The sequence below is a fragment of the Mustela nivalis genome (genome assembly GCF_964662115.1).
Source record: "Mustela nivalis genome assembly, chromosome: 13".
Lineage (NCBI taxonomy): Eukaryota > Metazoa > Chordata > Mammalia > Carnivora > Mustelidae > Mustela > Mustela nivalis.
In genome coordinates, this window is record NC_139032.1 from 89,188,159 (window position 1) to 89,210,722 (window position 22,564).

Genomic DNA, 22,564 nt, shown 5'->3' on the forward strand with positions numbered 1-22,564 from the left:
ATTTAAGGCTATGAGGAAGTCATAAGGATATTGTGCTTGGGGCACTGAGATGTAAGTGTAGGAGTAGGTGAGTGGCGCTAGGGTTGGAGAGACGACCAGTTACTGAAATTGTAGCTAAGGACCCTTCAGTTTCTCCTCTGGGGGCATTAAGTGCCAGCGAGCCTAACTGCTTGTGTGGGGAGTTGGGGCAGCTACACAGACAGCCCCTGGCCACTGGGCTCTCTGTCAGAACCCTGAGAGGTCCATGCAGGAATACCTCTGCCTGAGCCCCAGATGCAGCAGAGTAAGAGAGGTGAGGGCCATGAGAAGCTTCAGCTCAGGCACGCACAAGGGAGTTCATCTGTGGGCAGGGCACACAGGGGAATCCCAAAAGGCTGCCCTATCCTATTTTCCTGTGTCCACCATGATTAGAGACTGGAGTCTTCTACAAGTTTGATCTGAGACTCAAGCCTGGTAAAGTTTCTCATGGTTACTAAAGAGTTAAAAACAAGGTTTCTAGGGGCAAAGATGGGAGGGGTAAGAGAGAACAACCATGAGGAGGGGCCCGCCTTGAAAGGAGAGCCAGAGAAGGGGCCTTTGTCTCAGACCCACTTCCACAGCAATCTCCCAGTCTCCCAATCACATCATGGCACCCATGGAAGACACTGATAGGACCCCATGCGGATAAGCAGCTGCCTGGGTCCCAGCAAGTCTTCTTCCGAGTGGCGGGGAGTGGTATCTCTTCAGCTCTCTGAGAGGTGAGCTCCAGGAGAAGAGCTGGGCAGAAGGGTAAGGGTGCAGGGGTGGTCTTCCCCAGCAGGTCCAACTTCTGTCTTCATGACTTCTTGCCTCTGCCCCTTTCCTACTGTCTTTTTTTGGGGGGTACTGGGCTGCGAGCCTGTCATAGGCCATTCTAATATGAGATACCAGTAGTGTATTTAAGTCCATTTATGGGATATCTCAAATTTTCCAAGTCCAGTCCTCCAGGGAGCTTTTCCTGGTTCCCTAGGGTCAATTTCATGTCCTTCTTTTGGGTCCAAATGGCCTCTTGACTTGTCTCTCCAGGACACTCTTAAGTTCCTTAGAGGAAGGTTTATTCATCCCTGACCTTATCTAGTACCTAGCATTATGGAGATTAGATTTTATCTGTTGAGTTTTAAAAGTTAATAAAAGGCAGAGCAGGCTGTAAGTAAATACCAATTAAAGAACAGCAAGAGGCTGGACTCTGGTGGTTGGAAGACAGGTCCCCTACCAGAAAAATCAGGACAAACTAAATGAAAAAACCTGTCCCCAACACCAACCAACCCTAGACTCACAGCTGTGACACAGGTATAAGAAGGAGGATAAACAGGGTAGAGAAGCACCACGGAACATTCCAGTAAACCCTGGAGGGTTCAGACACGGGGGCGCTCCAGTTTGTGACCACTGTTTCCTCTGAATGCCCCGCAGCGCCCGGTGAAATGATGAGCGCACACGAGCTACTGGACAGACACTCACCAACCAGTCAATGTGTAATAACTTACCCATGACAGGATCTACATTAAGATCTTTCCAAAGCCATCAAAGTACCTTTCTCAAAAGTACGTTCCCATGCAGTAGGCCTCACCTTTTTTTCCGCACGTCACCGAAGAAGATATATAGATGGTAAATAAGCATGAGAAAAGCAGCTCAACATCATGAGTCATGTTAAATGCATGTTAAAACCACGATGTGCTACCACTACATACCTCTTAGAATGTCTTAACATTGGAAGACTGACCATACCAAGTGTTGGCGAGGACGTGGAGCAACTAGAACCACAGTCACCCGGAAAAACAATCTGGCCATTTCTTAACGTGTTAAACATATACCTACCACATGGCCCAGATGTGGTATTCCTAAGTGTTTACCTGAGAGAAATGAAAGCACATGTCCATATAGAGATTTGTACATGAATATTTACTTGCAATAGTAAAAAAACGAAAATCACCCAAATATCCAGCAACAGATGAATGGCTAAACAAAGTGTGGTCATATCCACTCAATGGAATGCAATGTGGCAGTGAAAAGAAATGATCTGATACATGCAACAGTAGAGATGAACCTCAAAATAATTACAGTGAGTGGAAAATAATGCACTGTTATGATTCCATTTATATAAACGTATAGAAAATGTGAACTAATATACAGTGACAAAAAGCAGCCCAGTGGTTACCTGGGGATAGGGGTGCGGAGTGAGAAGAATCATAGAGGGGCATGAGGACACTTTCGGGGTGAACAGTATGTTCATTATCTTGATACTGGTAAGTAAGGCAAAGGCTTCGTAGGTACATACGTATGTCAAATTGTATACACTTTAAACAGGTACAATAAAGCTGTTAAAAATGTAAGACAAAAAGACTACATACCAGATTTGCAATGCACTGAACTGTGTAGTTCTGATTTACATAAATAAATTTATTTATTTTTTTTTTAAAGATTTTATTTATTTATTTGACAGAGAGAAATCACAAGTAGGCAGAGAGGCAGGCAGAGAGAGAGAGAGAGGAGGAAGCAGGCTCCCTGCTGAGCAGAGAGCCTGATGCGGGACTCGATCCCAGGACCCTGAGATCATGACCTGAGCCGAAGGCAGCGGCTTAACCACTGAGCCACCCAGGTGCCCTACATAAATAAATTTAAAAGTGTCTTTAATGACAATGCAACACGCTTAGAGATACTAATTTAAGTAGAGGAACCAAACCGCAAGGTGTGTTGACCCAAGGGTCCCAAGCTAAAACTGGTCGGGAAAGCTACTGGCAGCACTGGACACAACTGCGAGCTGATGAAGAACCAGCCAACTTCTGAGTTCTACATTCTAGCAGGTTCCCTTCCTGGCATTAAGCCACAGGCAATAAGCTCTGCCAAGTCTCCCCACAACAGTCATTCCCCTTGACCTAAAAACCTTCTGATGATGGTTTCCCAGATCCCCCCAACCCCGGAGCGTTCCTCACACCCCTCCAGAAGAAGCACTTCTGAATCTCAGAAGGAAACAGGAATCTTCCCAGGAGCCGTTTCAATGTGGCCACGACAGGGCCTCGCCCGCATATGATTCTAATGTGCAGCCAGGGCTGGGACTCACTGCGTGAAAGGCCCCTCGTCTCTGGAGAAGGGATCGCCACGTGTGGCGGGCTAGTCCCTCCGCTTGGGAGCCCGTCGCGTCCACCACAGCCCTACCTGGTCTGCCTGCGCCCTGCTGTACTGTCTCCAGATTCAAGGTCAGTGGCAGCCCTGCACCGAGCAAGCGAACCGATGCCGGTTTCCCACAAGCATTCACTTCCTCATGTCTCCGCATCCCATTTCGGTAACTCTTGCAATATTTCAAGCTTCTTCCTTAGCATTATTTCCATGACAGTGCTCTGTGATCAGTGATGACGCCTCTCTGAAAGCTCAGATAGCAGCCGGCAATCTTCAGCGAGGAAGTATTTTTTAATTAAGGTACGTGCACTGTTCTTGGATAATAATGCTATTGCACACGTAGCAGAACTGCAGTAGAGGGCAAACATAATTTTTATATGGACTGGGAAACCGGAATTTTCATTTGATTCGCTTTACTCTAATATTCAGCTTATCTTGGTGGTCAAGAACCAACCCTGCAATATCCCCGAGGTAGGCCTGTACTGCCCAGCTCGCAGAATGTCCCCAGAGTGAGGACTGACCTTGACAGCTCATCCCAAGGACCAGCAGGCCTGAGCTCAGAGCTTAATCTAGACTGAGAAACTAATTCCGAAGAGAGAGACGGCGACACACTTCACGAACTTGGGGAGATGTTCTCCCTAGCGTCTCAGGAAGCCAGACGTACGGTCTCAGCTGAAAGAGGTTTTCTTACATTTTCTTACTAAAAATGCCTGAATGGGGACTATCGGAGCAACTATTGTCACCTGATCAAAATCCACCCTACCCTAAGAGCCTCAAGCAAAGAGACAAAGCCATTTCCCACTCACACTTGTTCTCATGTTACTGAGACCACTGGACACGTCAGCGCTCTATATAAAGAACAGTTTTCATCACAGGTGAACAGAGAAACGGACTCACTGATTCTTGGTCACTTGTAACCCTAAATAGGGACTTTTTGGGCAAAAATCTATGGGCCACTAACAGCCTACATGGCAGAGAGAGAAGGAAAAAGAGATACACAGCAAGAGACCACCAAACTTACTTTCCATTAAGAAAGACCAGAAAGACTTAAAAAAAAAAAAAAAGAAAAAGTTTCAGTTCCCAACAGTGTTAGCTGGGAATGACGTAGTGCAAAATATTAACAACCCGGAGACTCTGGATCTTTGTTATGCAAAAATGGATTTTTAAAATCCAAGGGGGGGGGGACATTGTATGTACAACCACCCATTCTTCTCTTCCTTCACCAGTAATGGCCAGAGTGATGTCATAACCACACTAGACAGCTGTCTTCCTGGATAAAATCACCTTGTAAAGGAGAAATGCAATTAGTGGATAAATGAAATATAATTTTTAAACTGATTCTACAGGCTGCCACATTTGACTTGGTCCTTAATGGCCAAGTTGTTTATTATAGTTTTCTGTTTTATGTAATTTCTCTTTGATTCAGTATCTGTGGAAGACACTGAGACTTAAATCCTTGTCTATGTCACACCATGCCCGAGATAAACATAGATGAGCTGAGAGTGAGGCCAAGACCAGGACAAGGCAGTACGGGGCTAAAGTGCCACCAAGACCGGCAGGGAGGGCAGGGCGGCAGGGCTCCCCCATCTCCTCCTGCCCGCCTCCTCTGGTCTCCCTCCTCCACCCCGGCAGATTCTATCCACTCTCGAGACTTCCCCTAGCACCCTAAGGAGCTGATTACCAAAACTATTTCTTCAACAACAATCCAAGTTCCAGACCTGTATTTTAAAAACACTGATTGTGAGAATGTTCAAGTACACACAACAGCTGATCAAACTGTAATGAGCTCGTCAGCGGCCTCATGCTCTCTTCTCCCAGTTTCCACAGTTTGGAGCTGGTTTTACCGAATTCTCCCCACCCTCACCCCCACCCCAACACACACACACTTCTGAGAAAGGGGAGGACGGAGTGTCTCAACACAGGCCATCATATCACTTCACTCAAGACCTGTGAGCTCCTCCAACTTAACATGCGTCAGAACTCACGTTGTCTCTCCTCTGTTTACAGACAGCAGGACTTCTGTACTTTCAGAGTTCCAGCCGGATGGAGCAAACACCTAGCCTGCAGAAAGTGCTTGGTCGATGCTTACAGAGTGACAAGTATAAACACACACGCGCACGTGCACACACACACAGAGGCACACACACGTACGCGTACATACACACAGACACAGTAGGGGACCAAACAGCAGGAAGCAAAGGTCCAGACGGAGGGTCTAGCTAGTAAGACAGGATCCAGGACTTCCTACTGGCTTCCTGCCAAGGGCCAGCACTTCTGAGTATGGAAACCCTCTGGCTGAAGCAGGAGAGCAAAGTAGTTCTGTCCGTCCCAAGCGCGACAGTCCTGACAAGCTACAGATTTCAGCGCGCGGCTATTAGTAGAACTAAATATGGTTCTCTCAAGGGAAGAAAAGGATCTTTTACAACATGTATGCTAATGAAGCACAACGACATAGAGCATTTAAAACAAAATGTCCCTATATTTATTCTCCATAGACAGATTTTTACATTAATATTTATGAGGGATTCCTCGTTTATTTCTCCCAGAGATTTTCCTCCTGCCCAAAGAGAAGGGATAAAAGATAAGTAACATGAACCAATTATCTTTTAAACAGCTACAAAGGACCACCTGACTTATCTGCTACTTGATTAATCTTCCTAATATACCACTTTCCACACATCGGCCCCGCTCCTGAGCCCCCAGGGCCCGCCGCCCCCCGCGGGAGCACACTGCAAGGCCTGCTTGCCACCCGAGCCTCCAGATCCAATCCTATCTGTCCTCACTCAGCAGGGCCAGACCGGCACCTCCAAATCCTCCCCCGGAGATATTTCTGTCGGTCCAAATGGCACCTGGTTCCCAGCCATCTAAATACCCAACACTTACACTTTCAATTTACTAAGAGCCACGAGCGGTAAACAGCTTGTAGAAAGATGTGCTCAGCCTCATTGGCCAGTGGGCGTGGGGACAAACGGTAGCTCAGAGGGGGACCAGCCCGCAGGACATGCTTGTCCAGCCCTCGGTGCCCGAGACAAGGCCAGGCGGGAAAGGAGAGGCGGGGGGCCCCAGTGCCCAAGGGGTTTCCAGTGTAGCCGAAACACAAGGCAGACAGTGAGCGGCAAGTGCCACAGGAGAGCCACAAAGCCAAGCGTCACAGGGGTTATGAGCTGAAGGTTTCTTCCTGCCCAGTCACTGGACCACCTTTTGCCTTCCCCAGTCAGTAACAGACTGAGCGACACACTTGCCTTCTCTACCTGCCAATAACACGAGCGCAAAGTCACACGAGAAAGGACATGGCAGGAACCACCACTGAGTGCGTCTCCTCTGAGCCCCCCGACGAGACGCTGGGAATGAGGAGGGCGAGCAACCGGGCGGACTGGACACACAGGGGGACCGCTCTGCACCGCTGGCCTCAAAATGCCTTTGGATTCTATTTCGAGGCAAATGGAAAACCAATGTGAGCAGCAACAAAAAAGCGGAGGGAACGGATGAAATGGTGCTGGGGCGGTTAGACTTTTACGACGCAATCGGGCAAGGCCCAGGCTCTTCCCAGCCCCCGCTGCTCGGAGCTCTGACCACGGAGGGTTTCTTCCCGTCACTGTCAAGCGGGCCTTTCCGAGTCACAACCATAAAACCTTACAAGAGCCAGGCACGCTCGCTTCTACCACCCTTTTAACCTTCGTATGGAAAACTGCCTGAAACTCAGAGGCTGGAAACAGTTTTGTTGATGAAACAGAGGAAGACGACGAGGGTTGAAGATCGTTGCCGTGTGCACACTCCGATGCAAACTCGGGACCCCGACGAGACGAGGCTCCGTTCTTCCGCGGTGGGGCCGGTACCTCCCACCGTTCCAGCGGCAGTGCCAGTCTTGCAGGGAAAAGCAAGAGCAGCCCTGAGCCAGCCCGCTGAAGCACGACGACGCGAATAAGGGAGCTTCTGCTGCGCGGTTATTGGAAACTGATCTCTTCCTTATTAATATGGTCCCGCAACGGAGACAAAGATTTCTCCATGTTCTAGAATGCAAACAATGTTTTAATCTTTAATTATATTCTCAATTTCAACTCTTCTGGAGAGTTACAGCCACCAAGGCCTAGGATTATTTCTTTATTACACAGCCTCTCAGTGGTATTTAATGAATATTGTTACTTAATACTTGCCGGTAGGGGAAAGAAGGATTTAGTGAGTTCCTACTTAAGTTTTGATGACTTTTCCGAAACTCACAGACACAGAGTTCTCTACTTCCTTTCGGGGACACGCCGTACAGGCAGCAGGCTTGCTCTGCTCAGCAGCCCACGCTCGGGAAGAGGCAGCCTGTGGACTGAGGCTCCCCGCAGAAAGGGATTCAGGATCCAGCGCTCTGCGTCTCTAAGGCTCGTGGCAACAAACCAGGGTGCTCCTCGTTCCTGGTTTACTCACTGCTGGTCTGCTCAGAGGCAAACTAAACTCCAACAAGAAGAGACGCCAAATATTCTTGTTCGGGGCTCCCATCATCATCTACGTTGAAGAATTTAATATAAACTTATCAGCACAGAACCAACTTCTGCCCTCGACCAAGTTTCAAGAGCCTCATGAGGCAAAACAAAGCTCAAGTCATCAGGAAGAAAATTAGGTCCCTGCAAGGACGTGCGTCCACCTCAAACATCTGTATCAGGGTTTCTGTAATGGCACAGTGACTACGGAAGCCTAGAGTTTCATATCTGTGCGGCCGAGGGACAAAAAAACGTTCCCCCCTCCAAAAAAAAAAAAAAAAAAAATCTTAAAAATCAGCAAGAAGAAGGGTAATGATGTGATGGCCAGGAAGCCACAGGGGGTCTGGGCTTGCAGCAGTCTGTCCTGGCCAACACTCACCTTGCTCAGTTTCAACATCAACGACCATGAGAAGCTCCCACTCTCATTCACCGCTATCGCCAAGGACAGATTTATGCCACTGCTTTGCTCTCCGTGATTCCTGTTGGTTTCACATTAAGCAAAAGACAACATGAGCCTCTGCCTTTCAAGAACAGAAGCAGCATTTACCACACATCTTGGAAAGAATCCAATCATCTGTATAAGCACCGTGTGTAATTTCAAGTCGATGATCTTCCTGGGAATTAGTGTGTAAGGCAGTGGCAGAAAATGAGCCTCTGTCAGTTAAACTCCCACAGCCAAATTAGAGGCCCTACCGAAGGCAATCTGTTGTTCAAACACTGGAACCCCGAGGTGTACGCGCCGTGTCATTATCCAGGCTACCTCCCGAACTGGTGGCATTTCTCCCCAGCAACACTTGTCCCACATGCTGTTTCTGTGGTGGTGTTTTTGTTACTCAAACCTGAGGCAGGTCATCCAAGAACAGGAGCATGAAGACTCCTCGCCCTCTGAGAGGTGGTAGGTACTACTGAAGCAGACACAAAATGCTAAGGAAATGGTAATGGAAGACTCCAGAGAACACCAAGGAATGGCACTCAGCGATGAAATGCTAGGAACCACGGACACACACAACAGAAATGAATCTCCAAAACACCATGCTGAGCAAAAGAAATCGGAAAGAAAGTATGTTCTGAAGGTCTCTACTTATGCGGAGTTCCAGCAGAGGCAAGACTGGGGTATCGGGATAGAAATTAGGACAGTGGTGGCCTGACGGATAAACTGGAAAGAAGTATAGTCCACTCCTTCTAGAAGCCCTGCTGTCAGGAGAGAGAGGAGCTGGGAGCTGGAAGAAGTGGGGTGACGAGCGGAGTGCTCCCACGAGAGGGTGTGGGTAAGCGCGTTTGCGTACTACTAGAAACGAGCTAGAAGAAAGGGGAATCCTGACGGCGTGGGAGTGAGAGGACACCCGCGGTCGAGTGGCTTGGCATAGCCGAGAGCGTGGACCTAGTGGGGAAGAGGACGGGCTGTCCCTGGCTGGGAGCATGGACAGCGCCTCCCGAGTGACTAGAAGACAGGTAGCCTATGGCAGGAAAAGTGCTCTTAATGGAGCTGGCAGCACCTTTTCAGAAAGGATAACATGACACAAAAGAAACCACCCGTCCCCACAACTTCCAGGGGACAGTAATACTTTGAAAGATAACCCTTCTGTAGAACAATTTTTGCCCTCAAATCTAAGTGAGATTTATGTGTGGAAATACAAATACGTAAGTATTCGCTCGTCCCACTCCCACCGACAGTCGGCACTTCATCAGGTCGCCGCCAGGGGTCCCAGGCCACTTGGCTCGACAATCTTGACCAAAACCGTATCCATGTTAACACTAAAGCGCGCCAAACAATGGGTCGCGAAGTTGAGACAGCTATCTAAGGGAGCACAAGCAAACATGGCCGCATCTGACATGTATTAAACACACAGATACCGCAACCGTCAGCTGATCTCATTCCTACAAGGGTCAAAAGCCTGATGTTTACCAGCAACAGGGGACACAGCTCCTTTCTGAAAATGACAGGGCCTTTTCCACAATGGATTCAACACTCGGGGGGAATCAGAGAAGTGAGGTGGCTTCATCAGTGCCCTCCAAATGCTGACATATGGTAAAAGATCTTTCATCATGAACAGCATCTTTGCCTTCTTAGAAGCTTCCTTGGAGGAGGAGAAAGATATGAATCATTAATCCCATGAATCACTAATCCTATGGGAACTCTGGCAGAATCAGCGTCTTCAAAGACTACTACTGTTCAAGCCGACTGCATTTAAAAAACAAACACACTGTACACCTCTCCTGCCCCCTCGCTGTGCCTGTGGTCTCAGCACAGAGCCCGTGATTTTGTTGTGGTAGCCTTCCTGCCATCCAAATGATGACACAAGGCAATGCAGAAACCCATCTGTCACCGCATCACCAGAGTTCCAGAGGAGGGTGAGTATGGAGTCCAGTGCTGGTCCTCCGGTGGCTTCCTCCAAGGAGAAATGAAACCTTTCCTTAGAATCCTGTGAGCCTATGTGAGAAGCATCGAGCTCTCCTGATGAAGTCGAGCTTCCATCCTTCACCCGGCAGTGGAGAAATTCACCAACATTTGGCTAGGCCTCCCTACATGTGGCTCTCTCAGCGCCCTGCCCGTGGCCTTCGTGAGCACTTTGGGATGTCATTAGGGCTTGGCACACATTACGAGGATCCCCTGCTACTTGTTTGTTCCTCTGCTTCTGCTCAGAGCTTTGTGAGAGCCAAAACTGTGTCGTATTCATCTCCAAATTCCCAGCACAGTGCACAGGACCAAACACTTGTAGGCCCTGAGTACACATTTGCTGAATACATAAGTGAATGGGGCGTACAGGCTCCACCATTCTTCCCTCGGTGCAATGACTCTCCTCCCTGGCAACTGCCGTGGTTTTAAACGACGACCACAAACTCTTTGACAATCTTCCTTCAAAAGGGAGAGCCTCTCATCCCCTCCCCTTAAACATCAGACTTAGTGACTCATTTCTAACCAACAGAATGGGGTGGAACTGATGCTGTGTCTTTGGAGACTAGGTCCGAGAAAGGATCGGCTCTGCTGGGCTCCCTGCCCTGGGAGAAGTCACCTGCAAGTCATGGGGGTACTCAAGTCTCCTATGGAGAGGGACGGAGGCCTCTTGTCCACAGCCAGCACCAACTTGCCTGCCGTGTGAGCAAGCCACCCTGGGCAAGACCCTCAAACCTCAGTCCAACCTTCAAATGACTGCATTTCTGGCTGAGATCTGACTGCAATCTTCCGAGAGACTGAGCCAGAACCACCCAGCCGAGCCACGCTCAGATTCCTGAGCCACAAAATATGTGACAGGTGTTTACTGTTGTCAAACGACCATGCTTGGGGGTGATCTGTTATGTGGCAGTAGGTGACTGATACACAGAGTTTGGGTGTTGTTTTATAAGGGATTTCCTTAATGACAGAGTTAGTTTATGGTCATGCCGTGCTTGTAATAAAAATTTTGTAATTAGCAGTGTTCTACAGAATACATCCAGAACATGACTGATTAATATGCAAATCTAAATGTTCTGCAGATAAAATTACACTACCTTCAAGTCTAACAACTATATTCAAGCAATGTTGAGATGTGATACAGAACATTATAATACAATCCTTTTTGGAGGATGTTTCTTATTTTTAAACATTATATTTACATAAGAAAAGTTGAGAATTATATCCATCAAAACCTTAGCAGTAACTTTCTCTGTGTGATGGTGTTATTATGTTTTCCTTTAGTGTCACCTTTGGTTGGTTCAAGGCCTACAATATGTATTTATTACTAGTGGCCTATGTTTTAATTTAAAAATTTTTTATAATTCAATTAGTCCATCACTATGTCTTATTGGTATTTCTATTTCTGACTCTAACATAATAAGAAGCATGTAGTAGGTGCTCAAGAAAAGTGCACTGAATGTCCTTTAGCTATATACCCTGCCTACTGGACAGGTCTCTGAAGGGACCGTGAACCCCAAAAGCTCAATGATGTGAAAAAGCAGCAGTCAATTTTCACAGGAAACAAGCTACTGAGTATAGGAAATCATTCCGATGTTGTATTCTTAGTACACGGCAACAACTTTTCTCTTTGACACTAAGTATTTTGAGTGATTTATTATAAATTTATAATGACAGTTGTGAACACCTCCTTTTTTTTTTTTTTTTTTTTTTTGGCATGAGAACAGAGTCTGTTGATTGCCTTGGTGCTTAAAATAGTTTCTAAGTGTCCTCATAATAGCATGTCACCTGTAAACAGGTTTCAAGCCAATGCAAATGAACAAATGGCGAACAGATGGACCACGAGCTGACTTTTGTCAAGAGAGAGTTAGCAACAAACACTTTCTGGCTCCAGTCTTATGGGACCATTAGAAAGTCTTTCGCTTCTCGCCAAACATCTTGCCTCCGTAGACTATCCATGCAGGGAAAATGACAAGTTACAACGCCCATTAGACTTTAGAGAGCTGAAAGTTGAAGGTTCGCAGAATCACCAAGTCAACATATGAGGAACCACAGATCATGTTCCTTCAGAAGCGCCTACCAGTGAAAACTCTTGCTCTGCATCACTCAAAGTGTCTGAAAAACGTGCACCTGGCCATGCAGTAGCAGAAAATCACCTTTTGGAAGCCGGTTGGTTATGTTCATCTTCTCCTGGAAGCAAATGTTAATTATGAAGAAAACCTGAAAATCATAGAAACGGTGGTGCAAGTGTCCAGGGATGAGGGAAAAGATCCCGAAGCATCCTCTGTGACTTCCCAGCTCTCTGCTGGCCTCTCTCCACCTCAAGTCAGCTCCTTGGAGAGGCCTTCTTTGACCACCCAATCTAAGCACTTTCCTCAACCTCAACCTTTACTACACTATGTGTTCCTTTCTAAGCACCAATCATAACCAGAAATTATTATATTAATTTGTTAATTTATCGTTAACTAGAAATTATTATATTAATTTATTAATTTGTTGAGGGGTACCTTTTTTTTTTTTTTGTCTCTTTCCCCCTGCAAACAAAAGCTTCAGGAAGACGGGGCCGTATCTGTGTTGTTCATGACTATAACCCCACAGTCTAGGACAGTGCCTACAGATAGGAGGTACAATATTTGCTCATCAAACGGAAAATAAGTGAGATCTTGTATAAAGGCAAACAACGGAGTCTCACTGAAAACGCTCCTCTGGATGGAAATTTTAAAATGTACAGCTGATCCCTGAATGACACGGGTTGGAAGTGCAAGGATCCACGTATCTGTGATATTTTTGTCACTACAGTACTATAAATGTATTTTCTCTTCCTTATAATTTTCCTAATAACATTTTCTTCTTTCCAGCTTATGTTATTGTAAGAACATAACACATTTAATATACACAATACATGTTAATCGACTGTTGATGTTATTTGTAGGCTTCCAGTCACTCTTAGGCTATTAGTAGTTAAGTCTGGGGGGAACCAAAAGTTATACAAGATCTTTGACTGTGCCTGTGACCCCTGCATTGTTTGAGGCGTCGACTGTAGTTTGTGACTGAGGATGTAACCGAAAGGGGGTACAGTGGGAGGGCAGGACAGGACAGGGAATGTGTCTAAAGGCCCAGGCCAGCCTCTGGCAGTGCTGCCTCGCTCCGGGGAGTGTGTGCGCTCACAGAGAAGCTATCAGCAAAGACTGGTGTGTTCGCACTGCCGAGTCTCACAAAGTGAGCCCTGGCCTTCACGTGCTAGGGCTTCGAGCACGAAGTAGCCCCACAGGTCACGGATAAGTCTCGTGACTATGAGTCACATAGTCACGAGAACACTACCCAGCAACGAAAAAGAACAGACAATCTAGATGAGTCTAGCAGACATTATGCTGAGTGAAAAAGAGCCAGAAACAGAAAATTATGTACTCTGCAGCTCCAGTGACATGAAGTTCAAGAACAGGTTAAAAATCAACCGTTCGAACAAGGTGGAACAGTGCTAAACCCGGGCAGGGAGGTGGCACGTGCACAGACCGGGAACATGGGGGCCCCTCACGGGATTCTGGAAGCCGTGGCCACATGGCCTCATCGGGGTCGAGCTCCACGGAGGTACCCACATGTGAAAACCATCACTGAGTTGGACGTTTCTGAACCTTACAGTGTCTCCTATTTCTACTAGGATAAAGAACGGCTCATATTTTGCACATTTAAGAGAACGAGTGAGCCTAGCATGACTCGAATCCCAGCTCCCCCGGATTCTCTGAGTGGCCTGCAGCTTCTCAAAACGTGCCCCTGAGCTGTGTCATCGGTTAGATAAGGACAACCACACTTGGGCTCTGTCAGCTCTGGGAGTGTGACAAGGAAATGAAGAAAAGACTATGAGGTATCTTGAAATCCTAGGTGGGAAAGTCACACAAAATATGTTAATTAGGAATCACATGATCACTGCTTCACGTAGGATCTGTGCAAACGATTTTACCTGCGTGCTGGGTTTCTAATCTTAGCAGGTACCCTGGCAAAAGGAAGAGCAATTTCACAAGAAACAACTTTCCACTCCCCACAAACAAGCACCAAGAAGAGTTCACCCAGGACGAAAGAACTGTTGCAAACCCATTACTCACTGAGGCGGTAAGACAAGAGTAGTGGGCTGAGCCTTCGGCCTCCGCTTGGCGGACACTCCCATCTGGTTAGCCGAGCGCTTCAAGGACTGCTGATTCAAGAGGCCAGACGCCAGGCCTGCGTGGTACTGCAACTGCACGGGCACACAGAACAAAAGGGGAAGAAAAACACCGTTGGGTAAACGCAGGCCAAGGGGTAGGAAACTATCACTGCTTGATGTGTCTTACCCCCTCAGAATGTTTTAAATCACGGCGAATGCAGCGGCTAACATTTTGCTTCGAGGAATGTCTCTGTAAGGAGCTCCTGAGACAAACAGGAAGAGAAGAGTGGACAGGGCTGCTCGTCACAGCATTACCTGATGGTGAGGAACCGGGGAACTCCTGAACACCCAGCAGTAACCGGGAGCTTGGTTAAGATATGGAAAGAAATTTATGACATCATTTTGTGGAATAAAAAACAAAAACAGGTACACTCTAAACAGAGAAATGCTTAAAAAAGACAGTCTCGGGGCGCCTGGGTGGCTCAGTGGGTTAGGCCGCTGCCTTCGGCTCAGGTCATGGTCTCAGGGTCCTGGGATCGAGTCCCGCATCGGGCTCTCTGCTCAGCAGGGAGCCTGCTTCCTTCTCTCTCTCTCTCTCTCTCTCTCTGCCTGCCTCTCAGTGTACTTGTAATTTCTCTCTGTCAAATAAATAAATAAAATCTTAAAAAAAAAAAAAAAAAGACAGTCTCTCAAATGTTAAACGTAATAGGGGCGCCTGGGTGGCCCAGTGGGTTAAGTATCCAATTCTTGGTTCCAGCTCAGGTCGTGATCTCAGGGTCGTGAGATCAAGCCCCCGTGCCCCCACGTCAGCTCCACACTCAGTGAGAAGTCTGCTTGGGATTCTCTCTCTCCCTCTCTCTGCCCCTCCCCCGACTTGCACTGTCTTTCTCTCTAATAAATAGAATAAAATCTTTAAAAAAGAAAGAAAGAAAGAAAGAAAGAAAGAAAGAAAGAAAGAAAGAAACATTAACAGCACATTCCTAAGTAGCAGAGCTTGAATAATTTTTCTTCTTTATTTTTCACTACTATTTTATATATGCTTTATATAAATGGTTTTTCAAAGCCCATGCCATTTTTTCTAAGAAGATCCACAGGGACTTCTTAAAGACAAATTAGTTCTGGGAACTCTTGCTTATAATAAAAACCACATAACTGGGAGTCTTCTGCATTAACTGGGAGCACAACCTGAAACACAACCATGGTGAGCCCCAACATTCGCTGTCTGCTGTCTTCAATGCTGAAGATACAAGTATCAGTGGTAAGGATAAGCTCCTGAGTGTATCTTACAACAAAAAGCATACAAATGGACACAGGATGGAGGAGTTCCTCTCACTCTGTGTACAGGTAAGTGGAACAACAGTGCCAGTAAAGATGCAAAATACTTTCAGTAAGCTCCAGGCCCATATCCTTTGCTTTGTTCTGGACAAACCACTGAGCTCTGAAGTTACTCAGGACACATCATTTTACCTCTCTAGACCTCCATTTCACTTTTGGAAAAGAGAAGTGACACTGCCTAATTCTAAACCCAACAGGACTTCCAAAAAAAAAAAAAAAAATCCACCTTATTGAGTTAAAATTTACATAAAATAAAATGCATACATTGTAAGTGTACAGTTTGATGAGTTAGGATAATGTCTATACCTGTGAAACTGTCACCCCAATCAAGGTACAGACAATGAGACAATGTCCATCCCTAAAGAAAGTTCCCCGAGGTCCCAATGCAGTCAGTCTCCCTCCCCTCCCCACCCCCATATCTCCTGCCATCAGGATCCTTTGTTTTAAAATACAACTCATCAGTCTCACTCTTTGCCAAGTGAGGCGCTTACATCCAATCTGACATGTGACAGTGACTGCTATCTTCCTTTTTTAATCCCATACTTTGGTATTTTAGATCTTAAGAGTTGTCATCAATCTCTCGATAATAAAATCATCCTTGAAAGGTATCCCAATTGTGAACAGATGTAAATAAAACATTCAAATGTGAAAATGCCAAGCTAAGAGTCTGGATTGAGACCATTTATAACATCCAATATGTTTCTTCTTCCCTTCTCAAATTAAGCAAGGTCCTTCAAACATTTATTTAGAATTAACTAAACATACAAATAGTAATTCACTCTTTAGCTGAATCAATTTCTTTTCAAAATGCTCTTTCAAGGCATAGATTTCCTTTGCAGAGTCAGCTACATTACAGTTCATGGTAATGAAACTGGTGACCACCATATCAAAGGGGCCGGGCCCTGCATGCAAAGGGTAATGATGTTCTGAGAAACAGATGGCTGACCTAAAGCCGGTGGGCTGCAAACAAACAGAGAGAGCAAGAAAACAGAACGAAATGAAATGATCTGCTTCTTGAAAGTGGTCATAAAAACGAAGATATCCAGTAACCCAGTAAGACTGAAATGTCTGTTTGGAGCATCCATATTGCTTTTTAACAGGCTCTTGATTTACTTGGTCGATCTGCTGGGGGAGCCTCACGGCTGCACAATACAAGACAAAGATGTATCACATTCATAATAAAAATGGAACTCGTCTCAGGGTGGAGGGGGGGCATAATTCGGCTCTAACAACTCATCTTAGACCAATGAATTTTGCTCAAATTTGTTTTTCTCCTACAGATTTCTTAAATGGGAAATCAATGGAAGCAAGGGACAGGACAAGTTTGAAAGACAATGTTTCAAAATGTCAGCTACTTGGGTTTCGATCTTCCCCACCAGAATTTGCAATGAGTGCAATATGCATGGGGCTTTATGGAATTAAAGGGAAAGACAGCTTGGCAGGGGTCCCCTCCTGGCTCAAGGAACCGTCTCTCCTTTTGGCTCTCCTTCTTCTTTGTATCTTATTAGGATCCATGCAAGCTCAGCCATTCCGACCCTGCTGACTCTTTGAGTGGAAGAGTCCTGCTAACTGCGCACAGTGGCAGGGTGATTTTGCCCACCTGGCATCATTTTGATCATTTGCTCAAACAAAAAAACCCAAAAGAGCAGAAATGCATGCTAGCTGCTGTCTTTTAAAGGGTGCCTTTAAAATGTCTGCCATCTTGGGCACCTTCAACAGACACTGCACCTCTAAGAGCACACGGAGAGGGACGGGCTCCTCTTTCCAGAAAAATAAAACCTGCCCTTCGACGCTGACTCACCATGATTAAGCGACATCATGTATACGTATCCGTATCCCAGTTTCCAGGAACACAGCTCCGACTGTCAAGATCTATAAGGGGCCCATTAAATATTTACCGAACCATCTTTATAATGGGAGAAAAGGTCAAAGTTAATAAAACTGACAGGCAGATCCTGTCCAACTGGATTTATACATTATTTAAGCACCAAATACTCCATTCCATGAAACACAGTTTTGATCTGAAAAGACTTGGAAAACGTTCACTCAGCCGATGGTTCTAAAACAGCAGAAGGGAGTTCAGAGCAAATCCACAAATTAACATTAAGAACATATCACTCCCCAAAATGCTGCCATAAGTTTTCAATTACAGGTTCTGTAATATTTTCTATAAAAATATATTTCAATAAACATACTTTGTTCCAAATGTCTGTGGCATGGAAACAAGTCTATTTCAAAAAGCAACTTATCAAAGTTCTAATGCGATTTTTCTATCCAAGATCATTTCTCCACTGACTAGGCAAGGATAAAATGAAAGAGAGTGAGAAGGAAAACAATCTATTCTTTCAACTTCCACCTCACAGGGTTGGGGAATGGGAATGTTGGTGTGGAGAGTATTATTTACTGGTAAACTGCCATTCCCTGCTAATAGTGATTTCAGTGTTCTTTGGATTTAGAGAGCATTGCTCTCAGCTGCAATTTTGCTATTATGGTCAACTTCCCATTTTCTATGATTGACCTAGGACTTTTCGGTCAGTTCTCAACCTGTAGCCCTTTCTTGCTTTTTTTTTTTTTAAGATTTTATCTATTTACTTGACAGACAGAGATCACAAGCAGGCAGAGAGGCAGGCAGAGGAGAGAGAGAGAGAGAGAGAGAGGAGGAAGCAGGCTCCCTGCAGAGCAGAGAGCCCCATGTGGGGCCCGATCCCAGGACCCTGGGATCATGACCTGAGCTGAAGGCAGAGGCTTAGCCCACTGAGCCACCCAGGTGTCCCCCTGTAGCCCTTTCTAATCAATTACGTCTACTAATTACCTCTATACCTGGAACATCTCAACAACTCATAATGAGCTGCAAAACACCTCTTAGAATTTGGAAAACTTTGATTTGTTGGCTATTTTCTTTAAAGTAACACTGGGCACCTGGGTGGCTCAGACAGTTAAGCATCTGCTGCCGAAGTCTGCTTCTTTCTCTCCCTCTCCCCCTTACCCCGCCCCCCGCTCATGCTCGCTCTTTCTCTCTCTCAAATAAAATCTTTTTTTTTTTTTTTTAGATTTTATTTACTTATTTGACAGAAAGAGAAATCACAAGTAGGCAGAGAGGCAGGCAGGCAGAGAGAAGGGGGAAGCAGGCTCCCTGCTGAGCAGAGAGCCTGATGCGGGGCTCGATCCCAGGACCCTGAGATCATGACCTGAGCCAAAGGGAGAGGTTTAACTCACTGAGCCACCCAGGCGCCCCTAAATAAATAAAATCGTAAAAATAATAATAATAATAATAAAGTATATTGTTCTGGTAATATTAAACCAGCAAAAGTGCCAAGGTTTAGAAGATAAGGTCACCATAAAGGCTCCAGGGCAGACTGACAGGTCCTGTAACCAGCATCCTCTTTGAAGGTGTGCGACTGGCCTCAGCCAGTAACAAGGGCTGTGTGAGCTTACAAACACTCACTTCCCTCTTGACAGAACACGCGCTGCATCTTCTTCTCGAGCTCCGAAGCTTCACTCCTCCGGTTTCTAAAGGAGTTACCTGGGTATCTGGCTTCACAATAAAATGATGAAAAGATGTCCCCATAATTTCACACAATAAGCTCAACAACGCTTTGCACCCAACAGGCTCATTCTTTACAGAATCTGCTTTGAAAGAAGTCCCAATTTCTGAGGCCTAAATTCACTTAGCTTTAATGGTTCAAATTACAAATAACAACACATACTGGAAGGAAATATTATTGAAGTATTGAATTATTATAGTATTGAAATATTATAAAAAACACGATTCAAATGCAAAGTTTCTTTCCTCTATCTTGGGTTCAGAGAGTCGGATGAGCAAAATGTCCTCTGGTCGGCTCCCGCCCTGCTGTCTTCCACCCTGTACTGAATGTTCCTCTCTGCTCCAAAGCAGACAGAGGATAATGTCCGGTAACGGACAGACGTTTGAGGGGCAAAGAGGAGAGTCACCACACCCATCACATTCAATATACTAATTAAGCCAGTGGCATTCAATTTGGTCTAGCACATAAAAGCTGAAATGTTTGCTAAAACCTCCCTGGGGTTCGCGGTACACAGCATCTATCCATTCCCAAGATTATCCTATCTGTGCCATATGGCCTGAATCCTGCTTTAAGAAAACCTGACATTCAAAATTCTCAAAATTCCTAAGCCAGGTCAGGCAAGGGTTGATTCTTCCCGCTGTGAAAATCATGATCTCCTTTTCCAAGATTCACCAAATGCTTCTTTTGGGGGAGGGAGGTTGTGAAAACAAACAAACACGAAACAAAAATACAACTCTCCTAACCTTAAGACAGAGTTCACTTTATTTTTAAAAATCAATTTATGTATAATTTTATGCAAGTTTTTAAGAATACCGGCAAGATTTACTGGTACCTCCAGTAACTAAACCCTTTGGGTGAGGAGTGAGACAGAACTAAGTTAAACAAACTCTGGCTGGCTTAGCCGAGGGGCCCATGGGAGGGACGAAGAGCTCAAGAGGCCACAGTGCCCCACCACCTCCTCCCCCAGTCCCTCCAGGCCAGTCTCCCTTCTCTGAGCACAGAGCTTTTGCCCGTCACTGGGACTTGGCAGCCAGGAAAGGCAGCCTTGTGTTATTTCTTGGTCCAGGAATGAAGCTAAGCTAGCCACCTGGGGAGACATTTCTGGAGGGTGCAGACCTTGTTATTGATTACTCTGCATTCACAACAGCATCAGGCTATTGCACTGCATACAGGAGAAGCTAATGAATTCGTCAACTGGTACGTGGACTGGCAGATCAGTGAAACGCTACGGCCTGGCCTGGCCTGTCACTGTAGCCAATATAGAGAACACAATGGCCCCAACAGACAGTCCTCTTAAGGCTGGGCACTTACAGAAGCAACACACTGCTTTGCAGGGGCTCACTGACAGCGCAGAACCACAAAGAACCCCTCTTTCCTCTTATTCTAACTGCCCAAAATAGTGAGTATGTCTAAACCTCTGTAGGGGCTTGAGTTCAGGCAAAGGCATCTTTATGACCTCAAATCATAGTACTCTAATGTCAGAGGAGGCGCTTAGGGGCACCAACCTCCACCCACCTCCCATCCCCATTTTATAGGAGAGGAAACTCAGGCCTTAGAGAAGTCATTGGCCCAAGGTGACAGACACCCGAAGAGGGAGGGAAGCCATTAGGATTCACTTCCCTGGCCTTTCTCTGGGAGGGAGGGCGTGGGGCGGCGGGGGCTAAGTGTGCCACATCTTTCCACCTGGAGGACCTGACATGTGCTACCTCTTCCGGCAGGAGAGCGCGGTGCCTCTTCCCAGACAGGGAACTGAGAGCGTGTTCTGGGAGAACGGTATTAGCTGGCATCCCTGACATCGGCTCACTTGTTTGCTCCCTTCACTCGGACCCCTCTTAGGGACCATGATGTCACAGGTTCTTCCCTTCTACTGACTCCGCTCATGTCTCAAAGCAGGGAGTATGGGAAAGTTCTAAATTCTATCATCTTAGGGCTTTAGTTAATCATTCATGGTTAAAAACCATGGAGAAAAGAAATCAAGAAATTGTAGAAACCTCAATACTGTCCAAAAATCTAAATTCTAGACTCAGCAATAACACATTTAACCTTCCTGGCATCTCTGCTACTTACTGTTCTCTGATGGGGCAATGGTGCTACTGCCTAACAGGTTTGTATAAATTCTCTTACTGGATGGGAGAGTCCACACGTATAATCTGTTTTTACTCAGGGATTCTCTTTGAGAACATGTGTAATACATCATGAGAGCAATAAGCACGGACATCAGCCACAGAGCATCACGTCCCCTGCAGATCCCCGACCCAAACAGCCAGCGCCGGTCGGCACGAGAGTGTGCTGCAAATCCGTCTCAGATGCAATGGAACACACCAAAGCTCACACCCCTGATCTCAAGACAATGTGACACGGGGATCGAGTCACAGCCTCTACAGCGGGGACACGCGGGTGTGGCAGGGTGGGTGGGAGTGCGGGCCACTGGGACTCTCAGGCAATCCCCGTTTCCCCTAGACCGTTAACCTAGAACCAGGGTTTGTGCAAAACCAGGAACACTTCATCACCACTTTGAGTTGCAAGACCTTTGTCCCTCATTATTGAAATATATTTTGTTTCCAGCTAATGAGAAAAAAACAAGTATTACGACAAAGCTCTGATTCTTCTTTTGAACATAACTCTGAGCAGAGAAACAAGCAAGCCTGACTGTTATTATCTGTGCCAAGGAAAACAGCTACAGAAAAATACCATAAATCTAATTGTTTTGCTTGGGTTTTTATCCAAATATTAGATAATGGTATTAGCTTCTTTCCTCCTTTTAACTCCTAACGCTTCTTTCAAATAGCCAATATTTAAAAAAAAAAAAAAAAGAAAGAAAAGAAAAGAAAAACAACCTTAGATTTGAGCCTTTATGGGTAAATGATCTTTTTACTTGGTCAAAACAGCATCAACAAACCATAAGAAGGAAGCCTCCAATTTATCTGCCTATTTGTCCTCTACTGGGAAGCAGGGTTTCAGGCCTTTCAATTACTAGGACAGCAGGACCCAAGTCAGGGCTGCACTGCTGCCGACTGCGGCGTCATTTACATGCCAAAGGCCATTTGGGTTTCTTTCCTCCTGTGCATGAACCCTCAACTGTCCCAACCTCACAAAATGTCAGAGAAGCGAACAGAGAGAATGTGTAGCAGCCTTTTACTTTCTGAAATCTCTGTAACGCTTAGGGTCGTTTAGATTGGTGCTTCTAGTACGTCCCAGATCTCGCACCTTTATTAACAGGCCTCTCCCCGCAACTGCTGTTTACCCTACAGCTGTGTGCGCGCTATCGTACTTCGGAGATGCCAGCCAGCGGCAAGAGATGTCACTCACCCATCTGAGCGGAGTCACTAACGAAGCAGGCTGTGAATGTGGCTAAAAATGGAGGAAAGCACCAGCCAGGGGCTCCCGGTAAAGGAAGAGAGTAAGAACACAGAAGAAAGCCACGAGGGAGCGGTGCGAGGGCGAGGGTACCCTGGAATCCGTGCCTCCCTGTCTCTGCTCCTCCCCTCGCACTTCACACCAGGCCCTCAACCTTGCTGCCCGGCGTGCTCCTAGACAGCAGCGCACAGGGTCATAA

At 46.1% G+C, this 22,564-nt stretch overlaps 1 protein-coding gene across 2 annotated transcripts in view; it reads right to left on the reverse strand.

Moving 5' to 3' along the window:
• MED27 (mediator complex subunit 27) overlaps positions 1-22,564 on the reverse strand; it is a 192,989-nt gene that overhangs the window by 114,842 nt on the left and 55,583 nt on the right. For both annotated transcript variants that reach the window (XM_082696152.1, XM_082696153.1), the window contains exon 3: positions 14,091-14,221. In XM_082696152.1, coding sequence (XP_082552278.1) covers positions 14,091-14,221 — 131 coding nt within the window. The remainder of the gene's footprint in view (positions 1-14,090; positions 14,222-22,564) is intronic.